The 16,941-nt window shown below is 42.7% G+C and overlaps 1 protein-coding gene, 1 long non-coding RNA gene and 1 pseudogene across 4 annotated transcripts; 2 read left to right on the forward strand and 1 right to left on the reverse strand.

Moving 5' to 3' along the window:
• LOC147126947 (uncharacterized) overlaps nt 1-16,941 on the forward strand; it is a 155,860-nt pseudogene that overhangs the window by 34,144 nt on the left and 104,775 nt on the right.
• On the reverse strand, nt 1,475-13,209 carry LOC147126951 (uncharacterized). 3 transcript variants are annotated; one of them, XM_086022173.1, is made up of 3 exons: nt 12,796-13,209; nt 4,927-5,307; nt 1,475-2,854 (listed from the first exon to the last, which is right to left on the reverse strand). In XM_086022173.1, exons 1-3 carry the CDS (start codon nt 12,908-12,910, stop codon nt 2,742-2,744), a joined length of 609 nt encoding a protein of 202 aa, XP_085878299.1. In that variant the 5' UTR covers nt 12,911-13,209; the 3' UTR covers nt 1,475-2,741. The 3 variants fall into 3 exon arrangements, 2 of the variants coding, with proteins under 2 accessions (XP_085878299.1, XP_085878298.1); XR_015084685.1 differs by lacking the exon at nt 1,475-2,854 and adding an exon at nt 8,133-8,302 and having other exon boundaries at nt 5,170-5,307; nt 12,796-12,916; XM_086022172.1 differs by lacking the exon at nt 1,475-2,854 and having other exon boundaries at nt 4,253-5,307.
• On the forward strand, nt 12,607-14,916 carry LOC147126952 (uncharacterized). Its single transcript, XR_015084706.1, has 4 exons — nt 12,607-12,835; nt 14,105-14,226; nt 14,441-14,509; nt 14,585-14,916. It is a non-coding gene; the product is annotated as an uncharacterized LOC147126952 (long non-coding RNA).

Here is a 16,941-nt window from a genome sequence, read left to right on the forward strand (position 1 = left end):
GCAGTGTTGCAGTGTTGCAATAAAGAAACATCTAAAATCCACCTGAGTGTCCGTGGTGTTGAAGCGACAGCGACGTGGTTCTGCAAATTGCCACGCTCAGAAGTGACCCGTCACACACACACACACACACACACATATATACATATATACATATATATATATATATATATATATATATATATACATATATATATATATATATATATATATATATATATATATATATATATATATATAGGTAGCAAAACCTTCTATATTAGGACTTTGTCTAAAATATGAAAGAAAATATGATATGTAAAATGATGTGGATTTTGCATGAAATTTTATTTCTCCACAATTCTTTTTGATGAACTGATTCTAATGATTCAGTTTACTTAAAAGAACTGTTATGTCCATCACTAGCGTGGAGTGGACGGAGCAAGCCCCTATTCCATCTCCCAGTTCCAAAAATCAATTTAATGTATGGTCTCCTCGTCTTCTTCATATCCTCATAACAAATGTTCTAAATCTACACCACCACTTTTCCTTGCGACTGTAAATGTGTCGCCACGTTCAAATAACTACCTTCATAAGTAGGACAAATGGGACAGTGGAGAAACTGGCATCCCTTTTCTGCACATCATGTGGCCTTTGGCTTGTGGCCGCTTGGCAAAATTGACAGATGAAGCTGCAGAATGGAGACAAGGAGAACATTAACCAATATGTACTCACTTTTCCTCACCCTCCAAACCCGAACGTTGACGCAATCTCATGCTTCTTAAAATGTATCAAACACATTAACTAGGGATGGGCGAGCCGAGAAGAGGTAGCATATTATTGCTAAGTTATCCATATGTAGAGTATAAAATACGTATATGACAGCGAGTTATATTTTGTCTACATTGGAAACTGTGCAGCCTGTTAGCCATTTCATGCATATTGCAATACTAGCAAAAACGTTAGCGTCACAAGCAGAAACAGTCCAATGCGTGGCTTTTATTTGTCTTATTTACATCGTATTCGAATACGAATTTAAGATGACGACAGGCATATTATGTGAATATAATGCTTAAAGTCAGTGTTGTTAAAATAAACAATTATTTACTTACTGACATGATTCTTTGTCGATTCACCGCGTTTAGTAACTCTTGACACAGAAGTTTGATTGCAGTTGCGATGACCCAATGGGCGTCCCTCACCCTGCGTCGTGTTGGGAACACAGTGGGCGTTCTTGTATCCTTACAGGAACGCCCCGGCTGCAGCCGGACCCTTCTTAAAAGCTGAACCTCTCAAATCGTTAGCCGTCAAAAATCAGTAATTGATGTGATGTGGGATGGAGTCATTGTTAAAAAGGTATTTGAAAGTTCATTTCCTTTGAAGTGGAATAAAACAATGGACGACATTTGCTTGTTTGGTTTGATCATCGAATATTTCATTTGAAATAATGCAAATTAGAAACACATGTTCAATTTCCTTAACTTTTCCAGGATGACAGGACAAACCCTTATTTTACAATCACTGTCCAGTGAGAAATGATCACGTTAAAAACAAAAGATAAAATGCCTCTGACTAACAAAAAGAATTAATGCATGTAAACTAAAAAATGATCATACAGAACACACACATCCCTAAAACAACATTTATCAAGCAAACAATTTAGAAGAACAAAAATATATGAAAATAGAAACAATATTAAAGGAATTCGGGTTACACTGAATCGCTTCAACAAACCTCCAAAGTCAACATAAACAGCCGATTCCATTGTTAAAAAAGACTCCGTTTGATTATTTGTATTGAATGCAGAATTGTATGTATACTTTCCCACCCTCCTATCAAAAGTCAAAGTTTCTTCACAGTCCATGTGATCAATCAAGAAGTTACTTCATATGAGAATCACAAAAATATTGTACATAGCGCATACATTGCTTAAAAACGGACCAACAGTGGTAATTGGTAAAAACAGTGGTAAAAAAACAGGATTTTAGTAGATACAGAGATGAGGATTAAAAAAATGATGGTACATTGAATAAAACAATGCAGATTTTGTATTTGATGATCACGTTAAATACTTTAGCTGCTAAACATTAACATTTTCATTCAAAGGGGAAGTCAACGCAAACTAGGGGTTTGGGGTAAGGGTATGGGCAAAAAAAAAATATCTTGATATTCTTTAAAAAAACTATGTAACGTTAATTTGACGATATGCTACAAAAAATATTTTAAATCTGCACTTGCTTCACAGACCAATTGTGGATAGACAGCGTTTGTGAACAACATCTCTTTGAAATTGCTCAATACAGCTTCTGCAAAACAATTACCGTATTGGCCCGAATATAAGACGGCCCTGATTATAAGACGACCCCCTCTTTTTCAAGACTCAAGTTTGAAAAAAGTTTTTTTGAACACCAAATTAATTTTTATACAGAAAATAATTACAGTACATCCGAAACAAATCATTATAACAATATATTTGAGAGAAAAGGCATGTTATTTTGCCTCATTCAAATCTTAATATCTGAACATTTAAATACGTAAACTAAAGTGCAATCACATTCATAAATGAATGGCTTCTGGTTTTTGAAATGTAAATAAACCAATCTATTGTGATCAAACAACAAAATTGCAATAACTGCATTAACCATCAAAGTGAAGTCTAACTGTAACTGTAGTCTTGAAACAAATCTGAATAAGGAAAAACATTGCAATAAAATAATGCAAACTGGTTTAACTTGAGAGTAGCTGAGATCTATCATGACAGAACATTACTCCTCACAAACAATTATCTGCCTCGCTGTGCTCAGTGTCGCTGTCCTTAATCCCATCCTTTGGCTCCTCCCATAGCACGTCATCCTCACGTGACAGGGGTTGTTTTGGCCTGCGGAGTCAAGTTCAGCATTCGCTTCAATGATATCTGGCGCTATCAAGCGTTGTGAATGTGTACAATGTCTAGACCCCGAATATAAGACCACCCCTACTTTTTCAGTCTTATTTCAATGCAAAAAAACACCGTCTTATATTCGGGCCAATACGGTATATTCTGTTACAACATTTAACAAAGAACAAAAAATTACGTATGGATTTACATTGATTTTTGGGAATATTTATGTCATTTAAATGTCTCTGCTGTTATTCCAGAATGATGTGACATTTTGAGCTGCAGTAAGTACTGGTGTACTACGACCAACTACAAGAGGATAAAGTTGAATAACAAAGCTGCAACTTACCGAAAAGTGCATTTTCCCACTCATTCAACGCTGTGATATGTAGACTTGTGGCGTATTCATGTTTGAGTGTATCCTGGTGTCATACGCCGTAGTTTGTGCAACATGCCTCGGGAATACAGGCTAGTTCAGAATGATGCGGACTAAAAGCGTGTAAACTGAATATTAACCTATCATCCAGGATGTCACGTTTGACTTGCTCGCTAAAGTACTGAGTGTGTGTGTGTGTGTGAGTGTACTTGCGTGCATTTATATTTGTTGGTTCAACTCGGCGACTGTTTTCTAAGTGTGTATGTTTAAGCTTTTGTTGAGCGTGCTTGCGCGGTCGCCAAGTTTTCCTCGTAATCCATATGGCTCGTGGTGCAACAGAATTGCTCTTCACGGTGAGCGTTTGGCACATCTAACAATGTTATTGCCACCGACGTCAGTCTTGTCAACCCCAAACCATTTACAGACTACGGACAACGTGGACTTGCGCCTCACTCTGAATCCCCGCTCGACACTCCTACATGAAATGAGGAGGAAACAGCTCCGCTGCAGTGCGGACAGTCAAGTGACCGGGTCCTGCCCGCTGTTTCGACGAATGGTTATCACATCCTCTTCCTCTGCTGTCAATGCGCACAGATTTTTCAGCATTTCCTCACACTTTGCGGTCGTCGACTGACTCGAGTCAGAGGCAGTATTAATACTCGATAACGTAAAATTGCAAATCGTGAAAACAAGATTGACGATAATATCGATGACAATATATATCGCCCACCTCTAACGTAAACAAATTTTTTTCAAGAATATGTTCTATGCAAGCCCACTAGATGAAACAGGGCATTCTGATAAATATTGCGTTTGTGGAAGAAGTGTTAATCCACTCGTTTTTAGCCATCTCTGGGGGCGGCCATTTTGTCTTCTGTCGACTGAAAATGACATCACAACTGCTCACGACGACCAATCACGGCTCAGATTTAGAAAACAGGTCAGTTGTGATTGGTCGTTGTGAGCAGTTGTGATGTCATTTTCAGTCGACAGAAATGACAAAATGTCCGCCCCCTGAGATGGCTAAAAACAAGTGCATTTTGCTGCTTAATTTAAATTCGACAAACGCTAAATTAATCAGAATGCCATGTTTCAACTAGTGGGCCTGCTGGGAACATATTCTTGAAAAACACACGTTTGGGTTGACTTCTTCTTTAAAACTTGATTATTGCGGTTTTCACCAGACACTTGTGTCTCTTGACATAAATCTTCCATGAGAAGTGTTGTCCACAAACTGAGCAGGCAAAAGGTTTCTCGCCAGTGTGGGTTCTTGTATGACTTATTAAATTTCCCTTTAGAGAGAACGTTTTGTCACAAACTGAGCAGGCAAAAGGTTTCTCACCAGTGTGAGTTCTTGTATGACTTATTAAATTTCCCTTTAGAGAGAACGTTTTGTCACAAACTGAACAGGCAAAAGGTTTCTCACCAGTGTGCGTTCTGGTGTGACGTACTAAGATTTCCTTCCGAGAGAATCTTTGGCCACAAACTGAGCATGCAAAAGGTTTCTCTCCAGTGTGTGTTCTTGTATGACTTATTAAGTGTCCCTTCCGAGAGAATCTTTTGAAACAAAATGAGCAGGAAAAAGGTTTCTCACAAGTGTGTGTTCTCATGTGTTCTAAACGTCCCTTGAAAGCACAAGTTTTCCCACACTCAGAACATTTCCAGCATTTGTTGTCATTGTTACATGTCATATCACCTTCACATTCTTCATCATCATCATCACCATCAGATGACATCTCATCACTATCAGATAGTGGAGGTCGGAGGCCGTCTCCTTGTGATCCTCCCCAGTCGTCCCCGTCACCTTCAGTTGTCACGTGTTGACATGAGCTGCTGCTTGGAGGCTCCGCCCCTCTGCTCACCTCACTTTGACCTTCATCTTTACTCTTCAAAGATGCATTAGTCGATGGCAACTTGCAGATATGCTGGTCCTCCTCCTCGTCTTTCTTGCAATGGAGCTCTGGTACCTCCTCTTTTATTACGGAAGGAGACTGCTGCTCCTCTTCCTCTTTAAAGTGGGGGACCTCTTCGTCCTCCTCTTCCTCTTTAATGTGAGAATGAACATATTCACTGATGTCTGCATGACACAAAAAGACAAAACGCACATGGAATTATAGTTCATATTTATAATGAAGGTTATTATGAGAGCCTGATAAGTTTAGATTATGGAAAGACTTGCACATGGTCTGACATTGCACCTTTTTGAGCGGTGACCCCGTCAAAAGCGGAACTGGCCTCGTATGAGCCCCTGTAAGAAAATATTAGCACGACTGCATCTATGACAGTGTACTAACCTCACTAACATTAAAGCCCTACAAACGCAAAAGTTAATAAGAAAGCTGCAAAGAATACGTCACCCAATCATCCATTTTCCGAACCGTCAAGGCACAAACGCCTTCTCAATAATACATGAACATCAAATCCTTTGTAGGCTTTTATATTGAGGCCCTTGTAGGCAGGGCTGTCCTCATCTATTAACCGTCAAATATGTATTTATTGATTTTAACGTCAACAGTAGAAAATGTGCACAGAGGTGTATCGAGCCACTTTAAGGTATTTCACACACGTCGGTAGACTGGCGATCATGCGCGTATGTATACTTGCCTTTAAGCCAATTGTAATTCCTTTCCTTCCTAGGGCTTAGCCCATTACATCCAAGCAATTGTATCATCACTTCACCTGACGTGGCGCATGCCATCCGACAGACTCTAGAGCAGACTTGTCCAAAGTCTGGCCCGGGGTCCAAATGCGGTCCGTGGTCAAATTTCATCAGGCCCGCAGCCTCTGTCATAAAACCCATAACGTCTGGCCCGCACATAGACATAATAAATTGAGCAGCATATGAAGAAGCTTACACTAAATGCGGTTCCTCATTTACCCACTAGAGGGCAGCAGCACTCTGATGCTACATTCACACCAAACGCGGATGAAGCGTTCCGAGTCGCTTGATTCGCTTGCATTTTACTGCAGGAAATTTGAATCTTGAATGCTGCAGCCGCTCATTCGCTTACAGCGGAGAAGGGAGGGGCTTTGCTTGGTAGTAGACTATGACAGCATTTTTCAACATCACAATCAAATGGCTGACACACTATGCTAATGCTAACAAAATATTGCTGTCTTGGTACAAAAAAAAAAGCCGCCGAGTGAACAGGATGCTGTTTGGCTGTGTGTGAGACTAGTATGCCTGATGCTGATAGGCTGCCTGATGCTGATAGGCAAAAAGTTGACTCGTTTAACGCGACGGTGCTTTGCTCTGAATCCTACCACTCCAAACGCATCATTTGCACCGCCCTCCACGCAACCGCACCCCCCGCGTGAACTACATTGACTCAATACAAACGCGCCGCCAGAAACGCATCATCCGCGTTTGGTGTGAATGTAGCAGTCGGCACTAGCAGCTTTCTCTCGCCAACTTTTACCGACAGCTGGATAAGGATCGGTTTCGAGAGATTGGAGCATTTACTAAGAAAATGCTCAGCTTGTTTGGGTCGACGTATTTGTGTGAGAAGACATTCTCGGTTATGAACTTAAATAAGAGCCATGTGTGGACACGGCTAATGGACTCTCTCTTGCGAGACATCTTGCGCATCAATACCACTGCCTTTGAGCCAGACCTGGCCTTTGTGCTGGAGTCTAGATCTCAATATCACCCGTCACATTAATGCAGGCAAGTCATTTGAGATTTACAATTAGTCATACAGTATGTCATTTATGAATATTATTCAAAAGTTATGTGAACATTGAACTGCCATGGTGCTATATTTCATGTTTCAAATGTAATTTGCACTCAAGAGTACAATTACTTCTGTTTAAGAAAAAAAAAGTTAAGTGAATATTCAACTGCATGTAATATGTGTGTTTCAAATGAACCAAAACACATGCTTAAGACTGTTGAAATTATAATAAAAAAGCAAATGTGAAACAGAATGGCTTGCCGAAATTTGTTTAAATATATTGTTGTTGTACGTAAAGAACCTCAACCAAGGTCGGCCCCCCACATTATTACCACACCAAGTCTGGCCCCTTTTGCAAAAAGTTTGGACACCCCTGCTCTAGAGTATTTTGACAAAAATGCTTCCACCAAAGTAATTGCGGATGCTGAACCAGTCAGCATAGGAGCAATACTGGTGCAAGGACAACATCGGGAGATGGCGCCTATATGCTATGTGAGCAGGAGTCTGACAGACTGTGAAAGGAGATATTCACGGACAGAACGTGAAGCGCTCACACTAGTCTGGGCGTGTGAGAGACTGCACCCTTATGTATGTGGAAAAAAGTTTGACTTAGTGACGGACCATAAAGCATTGGAGACAATCTACAGACCCACGTCGAAGCCATGTGCACGCATTGAGAGGTGAGTTCTGAGACTCCAACCATATGATCAATCAATCATCCATCCATCCATCCATGCGGCCACAGGGGTACCACCACCACCACAGAGACCCCCAGCCCGGATTAGACAGGCGGACCCCACACAAAGTGTAGAGACCGCCAGCCACCCGGACCCAAGGAGTCCCTGCGATGACAGCCCCCGTGGGAAGGGCAGCCACCCATCCCCCAACGCGGAGGCGCCCCCATGAGGAAACACTGGAGCTAAAATAAGAATAATCTTCAATCAAAAAAAAGATAAATTATTCAAAAGTTGTTAAAAGCCAAACTAAAAAGGTGTGTCTTGAGCTTCCTCTTAAAAATATCAACAGTCTCTGCAGACCTGACGTCCTCTGGCAGGCTATTCCAAAGGTGAGGACCTGCCTCGCCATGCATTTTGGTCCTCACCCTTGGAATAATTAAAAGGCAGGCGCCAGAGGACCTCAGGATCCGCGAGGGTTGGTATGATAAAAGCAAATCAGATAAATAAGATGGCCCAAGACCATGAACACATTTATAAACTAATAAAAGTACCTTAAAATCGATCCAGAAACACACGGGGAGATAATGCGGCAATTCCAAAACGGGCATGATGTGCTCCTGCCCTCTGGTTCTCGTCAGCACCCGAGCGGCTGAATTCTGCAGTAGTTGCAATGGTGAAATGCTCTTTTTCGGGAGGCCAAAGAGCAGGGTATTACAGTAATCTAAACGACAGGAAATAAAAGCATGCATCAGCACTTCCGTGTTAGCCTGAGAGAGAAACGGGCGGACTCTGGCGATATTCTTAAGGTGATAAAAACCAATCTTGGTTACACTTTTAATATGAGGAATAAAACTGAGCTCAGAGTCAGAAATGACGCCAAGGTTCTTCACACAATGTGAGGGATTAAAAACTTGTAGTTTTGGTAAAAGTTTCTCTCTCTGACCTTCAGGACCGATAACTAAAACCTCAGTTTTGTCCTGATTGAGCTGTAGGAAATTATCTGCCATCTATGACCTGATATCTAAAATACAATTTAAAAGGGTTGCAATGGGTCCTGTGTCATCAGGAGACATGGCAATATACAGCTGTGTGTCATCAGCATACCTGTGAAAGCTGATGCCGTGTCCCCTGATGACATCCCCAAGGGGAAGCATATAAAGATTAAAAAGTAGGGGGCCTAAAATCGACCCTTGGGGAACACCACATAATTTCATGGGTTTTGGAGGAACAAGTATCCATACTTACAAAGAAATATCGGTCTGTGAGATAGGAATAAAACCAGTTAAAAACAGTACCGGAGATGCCCACTAGATTTTTAAGTCTATTTAATAAAATTTGGTGATCTACTGTTTCAAAAGCAGCGCTTAGATCCAGTAGCACCAAGACTGTGAGTTCTCTCACATCTGCAGTGCACCTAATATCATTTAAAACCCTTACAAGAGCAGTCTCTGTACGAAAACCAGATTGATATTCCTCCAAAATATTATTTGTATTTAAAAAATGATTCAACTGGATGAAAACCAGTTTTTCTAAAGTCTTACTTAAAAACGGTAAGTTGGATACATGTCTGTAATTATTAAAAACGATGGGGTCATAATTGCTCTTCTTCAGAAGGGGCTTCACCACCACCGTTTTAAAGGCAGCGGGGAAGACGCCCGTCTGAAGAGAGCAATTGACTATATTTAAAATTTGTTCCTCAAAAAATCCATAAAATGCCTTAAAAAGAAATGTGGGAATTGGATCCAAAAGGTAGGTTGTTGGGTTTACCTGGGAGAAAACTGACCAAGTGTCCTTGCATCAACCAGGGCAAAACTTTCAAGTGTTTCCTCATGTAAATATGATTGTCCAGGTTTATTAAAACTTGTGTTTTGACGGGCTAAAAGACTGGATCTTATGTCATCCATTTTACTTCTGAAGTGGTCTGCAAAGTCCTCACAGAGAGCGTCTGTTGGTCTCTGTGGGGACTTATCACCAGCAGACAAGCCATAGGTTATGACCAAATCCAGGGTGTGTCCTCTGTTGTGAGTTCGCTGCAAGACGTGCTGTTTAAAATCCAAGCTGTTTAAAATCCAAGCTGTTTAAAAAGTTTAAAAATTCTCTGGATAGTGGGTCCGAGATGTTGACCACGTGTATATTAAAATCGCCAGTTATCAAAATTATGTTATAACTGGAATATAAAATGGATAAGAATTCTGTAATAAAAAAGTGGAATGATGGGGAGGTCTATAAACGTTAATGCAGAATAGGGGGACTGCTGAAAACAAAAGCATGATGTTCAAATGATAAATAGCTGCTAAAAATGATCTCCTTTGATAAAAGAGTATTAATAAAAAAGATGCAGTCCCGCCTCCTCTTTTCCCATCCCTGGTAGAAAATAAAAAGTTAAAATTCGGTGGGCAAGCCTCGTTGAGAGCAACTGGAGCATCTGTACCAAGCCATGTCTCAGACAAAAGTATACCATGTAAATTATTGTCTAAAATCAGGTCGTTTATGATAAAAGTTTTGTTTAAAAGGGAGCGCACGTTCAGCACGGCCAGATTAATTATTGTGCTGGACGTGCGCTCATGGTGGTACGAATGAGCAGTATTAACATATACTAGATTACCACTGTTAAAACCACGTTGTTTGTGTGTGCAAGGGAAGCGTCTGCCGGTGATGGTTTCAATGGGAAAATTGTCCAATAGTGGTAATGATAATGAGGGCCTGCAGGGGGAGCTAGTGAGGGTGGTGGTACTGTGAGCAGCTGGTATTGGCCTGTAGTTGATTGAAGTGACATTGTCATTGCAGTGTTTATGAGTAGAAGAAGAAATGTGATTGGTAAACAAGAGTCAGCTGGGAATGGAATTGGTAACGACATGGTGGATGTTAGCAGCTAAAATCTTGATACCAAGAGAATTCGGATGAACACCATCCGGCTGGTAAAAAGACGGGCGATTCCAGAATAGGTTAAAATTGTCAATAAAAGCAAAGTCAAGGTGGCCACAAGTGCGCAGGAGCCACGTAGGCAGGCAATCGTATCCCACCTCGCCGTGTCCGAGAGGCCAGCCACCTCAGCCGTCATTGTCGCCGACAGGATCTCACGATCGTGCCTCCTCATAACCATGGCGGGGAGTTCGGGGAAACGGGTTGCGAAGCAAGAGATGACCGATTCCTTCTCCTGGAGCTCCTCTGACTGACGACGAATATACCTTCTCAGGTCAGAGATTGTTATTGTTTTATCTGCCTTCCCCAGCAGGCTATTGTGTTCGTTGCTGTCGTCTGAAGGCATTTTAATACACTAGCACCAAGCTAGCCGAAGCTAGCCTGTTTCCGGCGTAAGCTAGCCTTATGCTCGTCCGTGAGATCAAGCGATTCAATGTTTCACGAAAATTAAAAAATTAAAAAGAAGATAAAAATAGTCTCCAAAAAAGTAAAAATGCAATGCGCAGGTGAGATAGGCTCGAAGAAAAAAGTGTAGAAGTGCAATCGTTACCATCCACACGTCCAAGCTCTGACGTGACCGCTGTCACTTGAACAGTCAGTCTGTGTAGTAATTGCCGCCCGCTGTATGATTTCAGGGTGGTTCACATCCCCGGAAAAGACAACATTGCACATACCCTCCCGGCTGCTGGGAAAAAGTGCCACTGAAAAAGTCCACGAACATGGAGCAGAAGACTTCGCAAGGATGGTTGGTGAAAGCGCCACTCCCGGACCGTTAACTACAAAAGAGGTGGAGGAAGCGACAGCCACCGATGACAAACTGAGAGAGGTGAGAAATGCCATACAGAGTGACTGTTTTGACAAGTGCCAGACATATGCGCCAATAGCATCGGAGCTGTGTGTGATTGGACAGTTACACGTATTGTATTCCCACACCCCGATCTTGGCCCATGAAGGACATTTGGGCATAGTGGGCACCAAGTGGCAACTCAGGAGTAAAGTGTGGTGGCCAGCAATGGATCGGGCTGCAGAGAGACATGTGAGATCATGTCACGGATGTCAAGTCGTGTCACGACCTGATGTACCTGAACCACTACGTGCTACAGCATTACCAGATGGACCCTGGCAAGATGTTGATGTTCAAAAGGAAAGTACGTGGAAAACTCCCAGACATAACAGCAACACAAAGAGATCTCGAGACAAGAGACGTAGATGCTGAAAATAAAGAAAAAATCTAAACTCTACCCCGACAGCAAGAGAAGAGCAAAACACTCAGACGTGGCTGTTGGAGATCAAGTTCTGCTGAGAAAAGATAAAGTAGATAAGCTCTCCACATCATTCGACAAGACACCATTCGAGGTAATCAAGAAGGACGGGAATAATGTCGTCTTTAAAGCACCAACTGGAGCTACGTATTCTAAAAACACCACATTTGTGGAAAAAATACCACTCTGAGGACACTGCTTCACAAACAACTGACGAAACACGCTTGACATGGACTGAGAAGGATGGGGAGGCAATCGAACAGCCTGCAGAGTCTCCGACTCAGACCCACAGTGAGGAAATCAGAACTGAGCCTTCCATGCTCAAGCAGGAGAGACCTCATCGGCAGAAATGCCACAGAAATTAACAGACTATATCCTTAAATGACCCTTCCACAGTTACAAAAAAAGGAAGGAAAATGTTGTTATGTTCATGTGTTCGAACATAAAGTGATCTGCCTCTCATTTAAATCTTTGATCTGATAGAGAAGAATATATAGATATTTCAAGTAAGAAGATTAGTTATGTCAAGGGTGAATATGTTTTACAAACGCTGTTTTCAAATGCTTCCAGGTTGAGAAAATGTGCTAATTGCTAGTCATGTATATTTTCTTTTATGGGAAATGTTCCTAGTCTTATTATAGAGTTATAAGTTTAAATCTAAGTAAAGGGGGGATATTATGTATTGATGACAACTAACGGGATGTGACTGCAGGTGGTGGAGTTCACCAGGCGAGGGCGCTAGGCGCTAGATTATGCATTAGGAGATATAGGAGAGTTGATCAATAAAGAGGAGGATGATTAACTGCATAACTGGATTGTGCTCAGTTATTGAAGCGGGTCAAAACCCAACATTTATGACCATGATTATTATTTTTTCCCTAATCATCCAGCCCTAATGTCTATAGTAGCCGATATTGGATCTTAGTAATGTTCTAATAAACGTAACGAAAACTATAATAAGGAGGATTTCGTTCAAAAAATGAGACTGTAGCCAGTGGTCTCGTGAGAATGAGAAGTGAACAAAGCAAACCTTCTCTGTGTAAGACAACTCGAGGTTCCAACTTGCAAAGGTGACGTCGTGGCTTGATGTTCTCTTCTGCTCCACAAAGTTCGTCCTTGAAATCTGCTGTTTTTTCTGCGCACATTTTCACAGGACAATCACAACACTTTGCACTCGATCTCTGGCTAATGCTAACAACACACGTGTCTCTTTGTTAGCGGCGAGCAAGCTAAGCTACGTTAGCCAGAGAGGTTTCAACATGCATCCAGACGAGTTTATCCGGACACGACGATCTAATTAGTTCTGTATTGGTCCGATATAGTGGCGATGGACATGGTGTATCGTAGCTTTTGTCCGTTCAGTGGTAATTCAAGAAGAATGATTTAGTGAAGTTCATGTTCACTGCCCAAGCCACCATCTGTAGCGCCTACACAATCGACAGTGCGCATGCGCAACAGGCAGAGTCGCATTTACCAACGGGCCTACTTGGGCTTGAGCCCAGGGACCTACGGAAGTCGGGGGCCTCTCAAAATAGCTCCGGACGTCACGTGACTGCTCCCCGCGCGTATTTGTTTTCGCAGCCAAGATGACAGGACTGTAGCTGGGGGCAATGAGACAATAATCTGTCCAAGTGAAGATGCATCTAACTTTGATAAAAGGACATAATGCTTTATAAGGACAGGTTAACCAGGAGTGCTTTTTCAACAACGGCAGATGCACTGGTGAGTCCTTGCGAAGTTGTCTCGGAAGTTTACAAAGTCCGGGTAACGGGCCGTGTGGATTTATAATTGCAGGGTTTTACGCTTTTAGACAGGCATACGAGCAGGGTCACCCACGCAGTTTGCCTCGAAGCCACGGCTGGGCTGGCGGGCGGCTGTGGCGACGGCACACGCTCGCCTGCGACCTCCACCACGGTGGCTGCAGAGTGGAGCGAATGTCGGCTGAGGCTGGACGGCCTCGCTCGGAGGTCGTAGGAAACGCGGCGCTCGCCGTAATCCCCGTGGATAGATGGGGAGCTCGCCTGCGCAACCCCGGAGCTGGAGAGCGAGAGCGACCCACGGCTGGAGGAGCCATCCGCCTGTCTTCTTTTGCTATCCTGTAGAATGCTCGGCCCTGCTTTTGCTCCCTGTCTACCGTTGTCAAAGTGTGGCGTTTCCGTTAAGATAGTGTGGCAACTTTTCTACCTTGCCAAAATGGCCTTGTTTGTATTTGGAGCACGGCATTGTGTTGTTTATGTCCGCAGTTTTTTTTAATCAGTGCAATACTATTAAAATATATCATTATAATAGAATATGTCATGTCATGTCATGTCATCTTCCAAACCGCTTATCCTATACAGGGTCGCGGGGAGTTGCTGGAGCCTATCCCAGCCGTCAACGGGCGAAGGCAGACTACACCCCGAACTGGTCGCCAGCCAGTCGCAGGGCACACGATCCCACGCTGCCCGCACACAACTCGGGCGTGTGTACCACTACACTATAATATAATATGTTTTTTCTAAATAATGATTAGATGAAAGTGCATTGCATAATGAATAAAAATGCATCTAAAAATGTTAATACAACTTTTCAAGGTAAAATACATAATTGTGAAAAAAAATACATCGATTAGATTATTTGCCTGTATCGTTAATAGTGAATGCTAACTTTCTGTCTGCTTGTGTTTTTATTTACAGCTGGACATTTGGATGCATGTCTGAGCTTTCCGTTATGTCCAACACCTAATTTCCTCCTGGCCAGTCCTGGTAAATTTCATTTCATCGAACTTGAAGGATACCTACATCAATCCTGTTACTCATTGAATGGACATGTTCAAACAGTTTCAAGTGATAATGCTCCATCCACAAGCAGAAGAAGCCCATTTCTTCTTGCTTCAAGAGAGGAAACCGGTGAGAACTCTCCACCCACAAGTGGAAGCAGCACCTCTCGTCCTGAGCCTCCAGCGCTTCTCGCCCATCCTGATAAATGATCAGACCCTGAAAAAATTGTGAGGAAAACCACAGACTGGAGCGTGAGATGATTGAGAGAGCAGAAGGCAAGACAAGGACTTCCACTTGGCTTTCTGGCACTAATTTCCAAATTGGTGGACAAATCGGCCAGAAGCAATAATTTCTTCCTTCATTTTCGAATCACTAATTTGTCGTTCGACAAAAATAAAAAGTTACAATGCACAATGTCTTCTTTTTTTTATGACAAACAAGTCATGCAAAAACAAAAGATATCAAATCATTTCAACTGCTGTCTTCAAACACTCAATCATAGCTGTACGTAGCTTCCACTATTGTAGACTGCGCGATCAGGCTGCTGCAGAACAATAGCGGTGTCAGCCCATGCTCCCAAGAAATCATCCCCAGCAGTTCACTCAATTTATGTAACACACAACATGTTAAGAACATAGACTTCACTTTTGCCAGGTGACAGTCATTGCATTTTAACAAGCATCGCCACCTGCCCTGAAGTCGACCAAATGCATGTTCCACAGTGATTCTGGCTCTGCTTGAGCAAGAAAAAGATTTCTCACCCCTTCGGGTTCTTTGTGTGTAGTTTTAATGTCTGTCTTTTGTGAGAATTTTCGGCTACAATCAGTGCAGGCAAACGGTTTCTCTCCAGTGTGTTTTGTGTACTTTTCAAGTATGTTATCAAGTATCTTCTTCTTTTTTTAATTTAAAGAGACTGCTGATCCTTGTCCTCTTCAAAGTGGGGTGCCACTTTGTCCTCCTACTTTCCTTGAATGTGTGGGGGCTCTGGCTCCTGCCGCTCACAACAAACGTCTTCACTGATGTCTGCAAGACACATCAAGACAAACACATGGTATTATGGTTTACCTTTGTAATGAAGGTTATTAGGAGAGCCACATGAATTAAGATTACTACTTACTGTTGAACATTAGCAGAACTGGGCACTTGACCCTTTTTTGCCGGACCGTCTTTAATCGCTTCGCTCTCGCTCGTCCCGTTTAGCGTTCGTCTCGTTTCCTCGTCGCGCTTCCTTCTTCTTCTTCTTCTTCTGTTAGTTTTGATTGCCGACTGGCATCCTTCTTTTAGGTGCATTTTCGCCACCTACCGGACCGGAATGTGGCACAGTCAATTGGCAGTAAAAAACAAAACAAAAAAAACAGCACTTTTAAATTCTGTCCATTAGCACTGTTTTCCTCAAATATCTCATTAAGCTACCACCCGCCCCTTCTGATCATTTCAACATGTTCTCTACACTGGCCTCTACTTTCCTCCTGCGCTAGGCAGCCAACATTTCCCTTCCCTCTGTGTCGTATTTCTTACAGTCCATCAGTACATGCTGCACTGTTTCTAGTTCATCACATTCACTGCATCTGCCAGTAGGGTGTTTTCCTATTAGCTTGAGTGTGCTGTTAAGCCCTGTGTGACCCAGCCTGAGCCGTGTGATGGCCACTTCCTCCTTCCTGTTCCTGCCCAGAGTCTGTCCTCCACCCACTCACTTTTCAATGCTGTATAGATGTCTTCTTGTCTCATGATTATCCCAGTACTCTTGCCATATCTTTTGCATTTGGTTTTTGATAATCGTTACCCCCTCTGCCTTCCCGATCGGAATGCTCTTGATTACTCTTTTCAACCTGACTGCCTGCTTTGCCAGGATATCTGCCTCCTCCTTACCTTCCACCCCAACCTGTGCTGGAACCCACAGGAAGTTCACTTTTCCCCCACTGCCCTGGTGTTCGTGCATCATCTGGTGTATTTCATTGATCAGATCTTGTCTTTTGGAGTTCATTGTCTTAATGCTGCTTAGTGCAGCCCAACAATCTGACGCTATTACTGCATGTACCCCATCATGTTCTTTTACCCATCTCAGTGCTAGCAATACTGCCACTAGCTCGGTTATGTATACTGATACATGGTCTGTTACCATCCATCCATCCATCCATCCATTATCTATACCGCTTATCCTCACAAGGGTCGCGGGGAGTGCTGGAGCCTATCCCAGCAGTCTTCGGGCAGTAGGCGGGGGACACCCTGAACTGGTTGCCAGCCAATCGCAGGGCACACAGAGACAAACAAACATCCGCGTTCACAATCACACCTGGGGGCAATTTAGAGTGTCCAATTAACCTACCAAGCATGTTTTTGGGATGTGGGAGGAAACCGGAGTACCCGGAGAAAACCTACGCAGGCACGGGGAGAACATGCAAACTCCAAACAGGGAG

This window comes from Filicampus tigris, chromosome 22 (assembly GCF_054856515.1).
Source record: "Filicampus tigris isolate MCC_2025a chromosome 22, RoL_Ftig_1.0, whole genome shotgun sequence".
Taxonomy (NCBI): Eukaryota; Metazoa; Chordata; class Actinopteri; order Syngnathiformes; family Syngnathidae; genus Filicampus; species Filicampus tigris.

Coding starts and splice junctions, on each gene's coding strand:
- LOC147126951 (XM_086022172.1), bottom strand. CDS start 12,910: ATGTGCGCAGAAAAAACAGCAGATTTCAAGGACGAACTTTGTGGAGCA. Junction 5,308..12,795: donor AGTTGTCTTACACAGAGAAG/GTTTGCTTTGTT, acceptor TGTGTCATGCAG/ACATCAGTGAATATGTTCAT.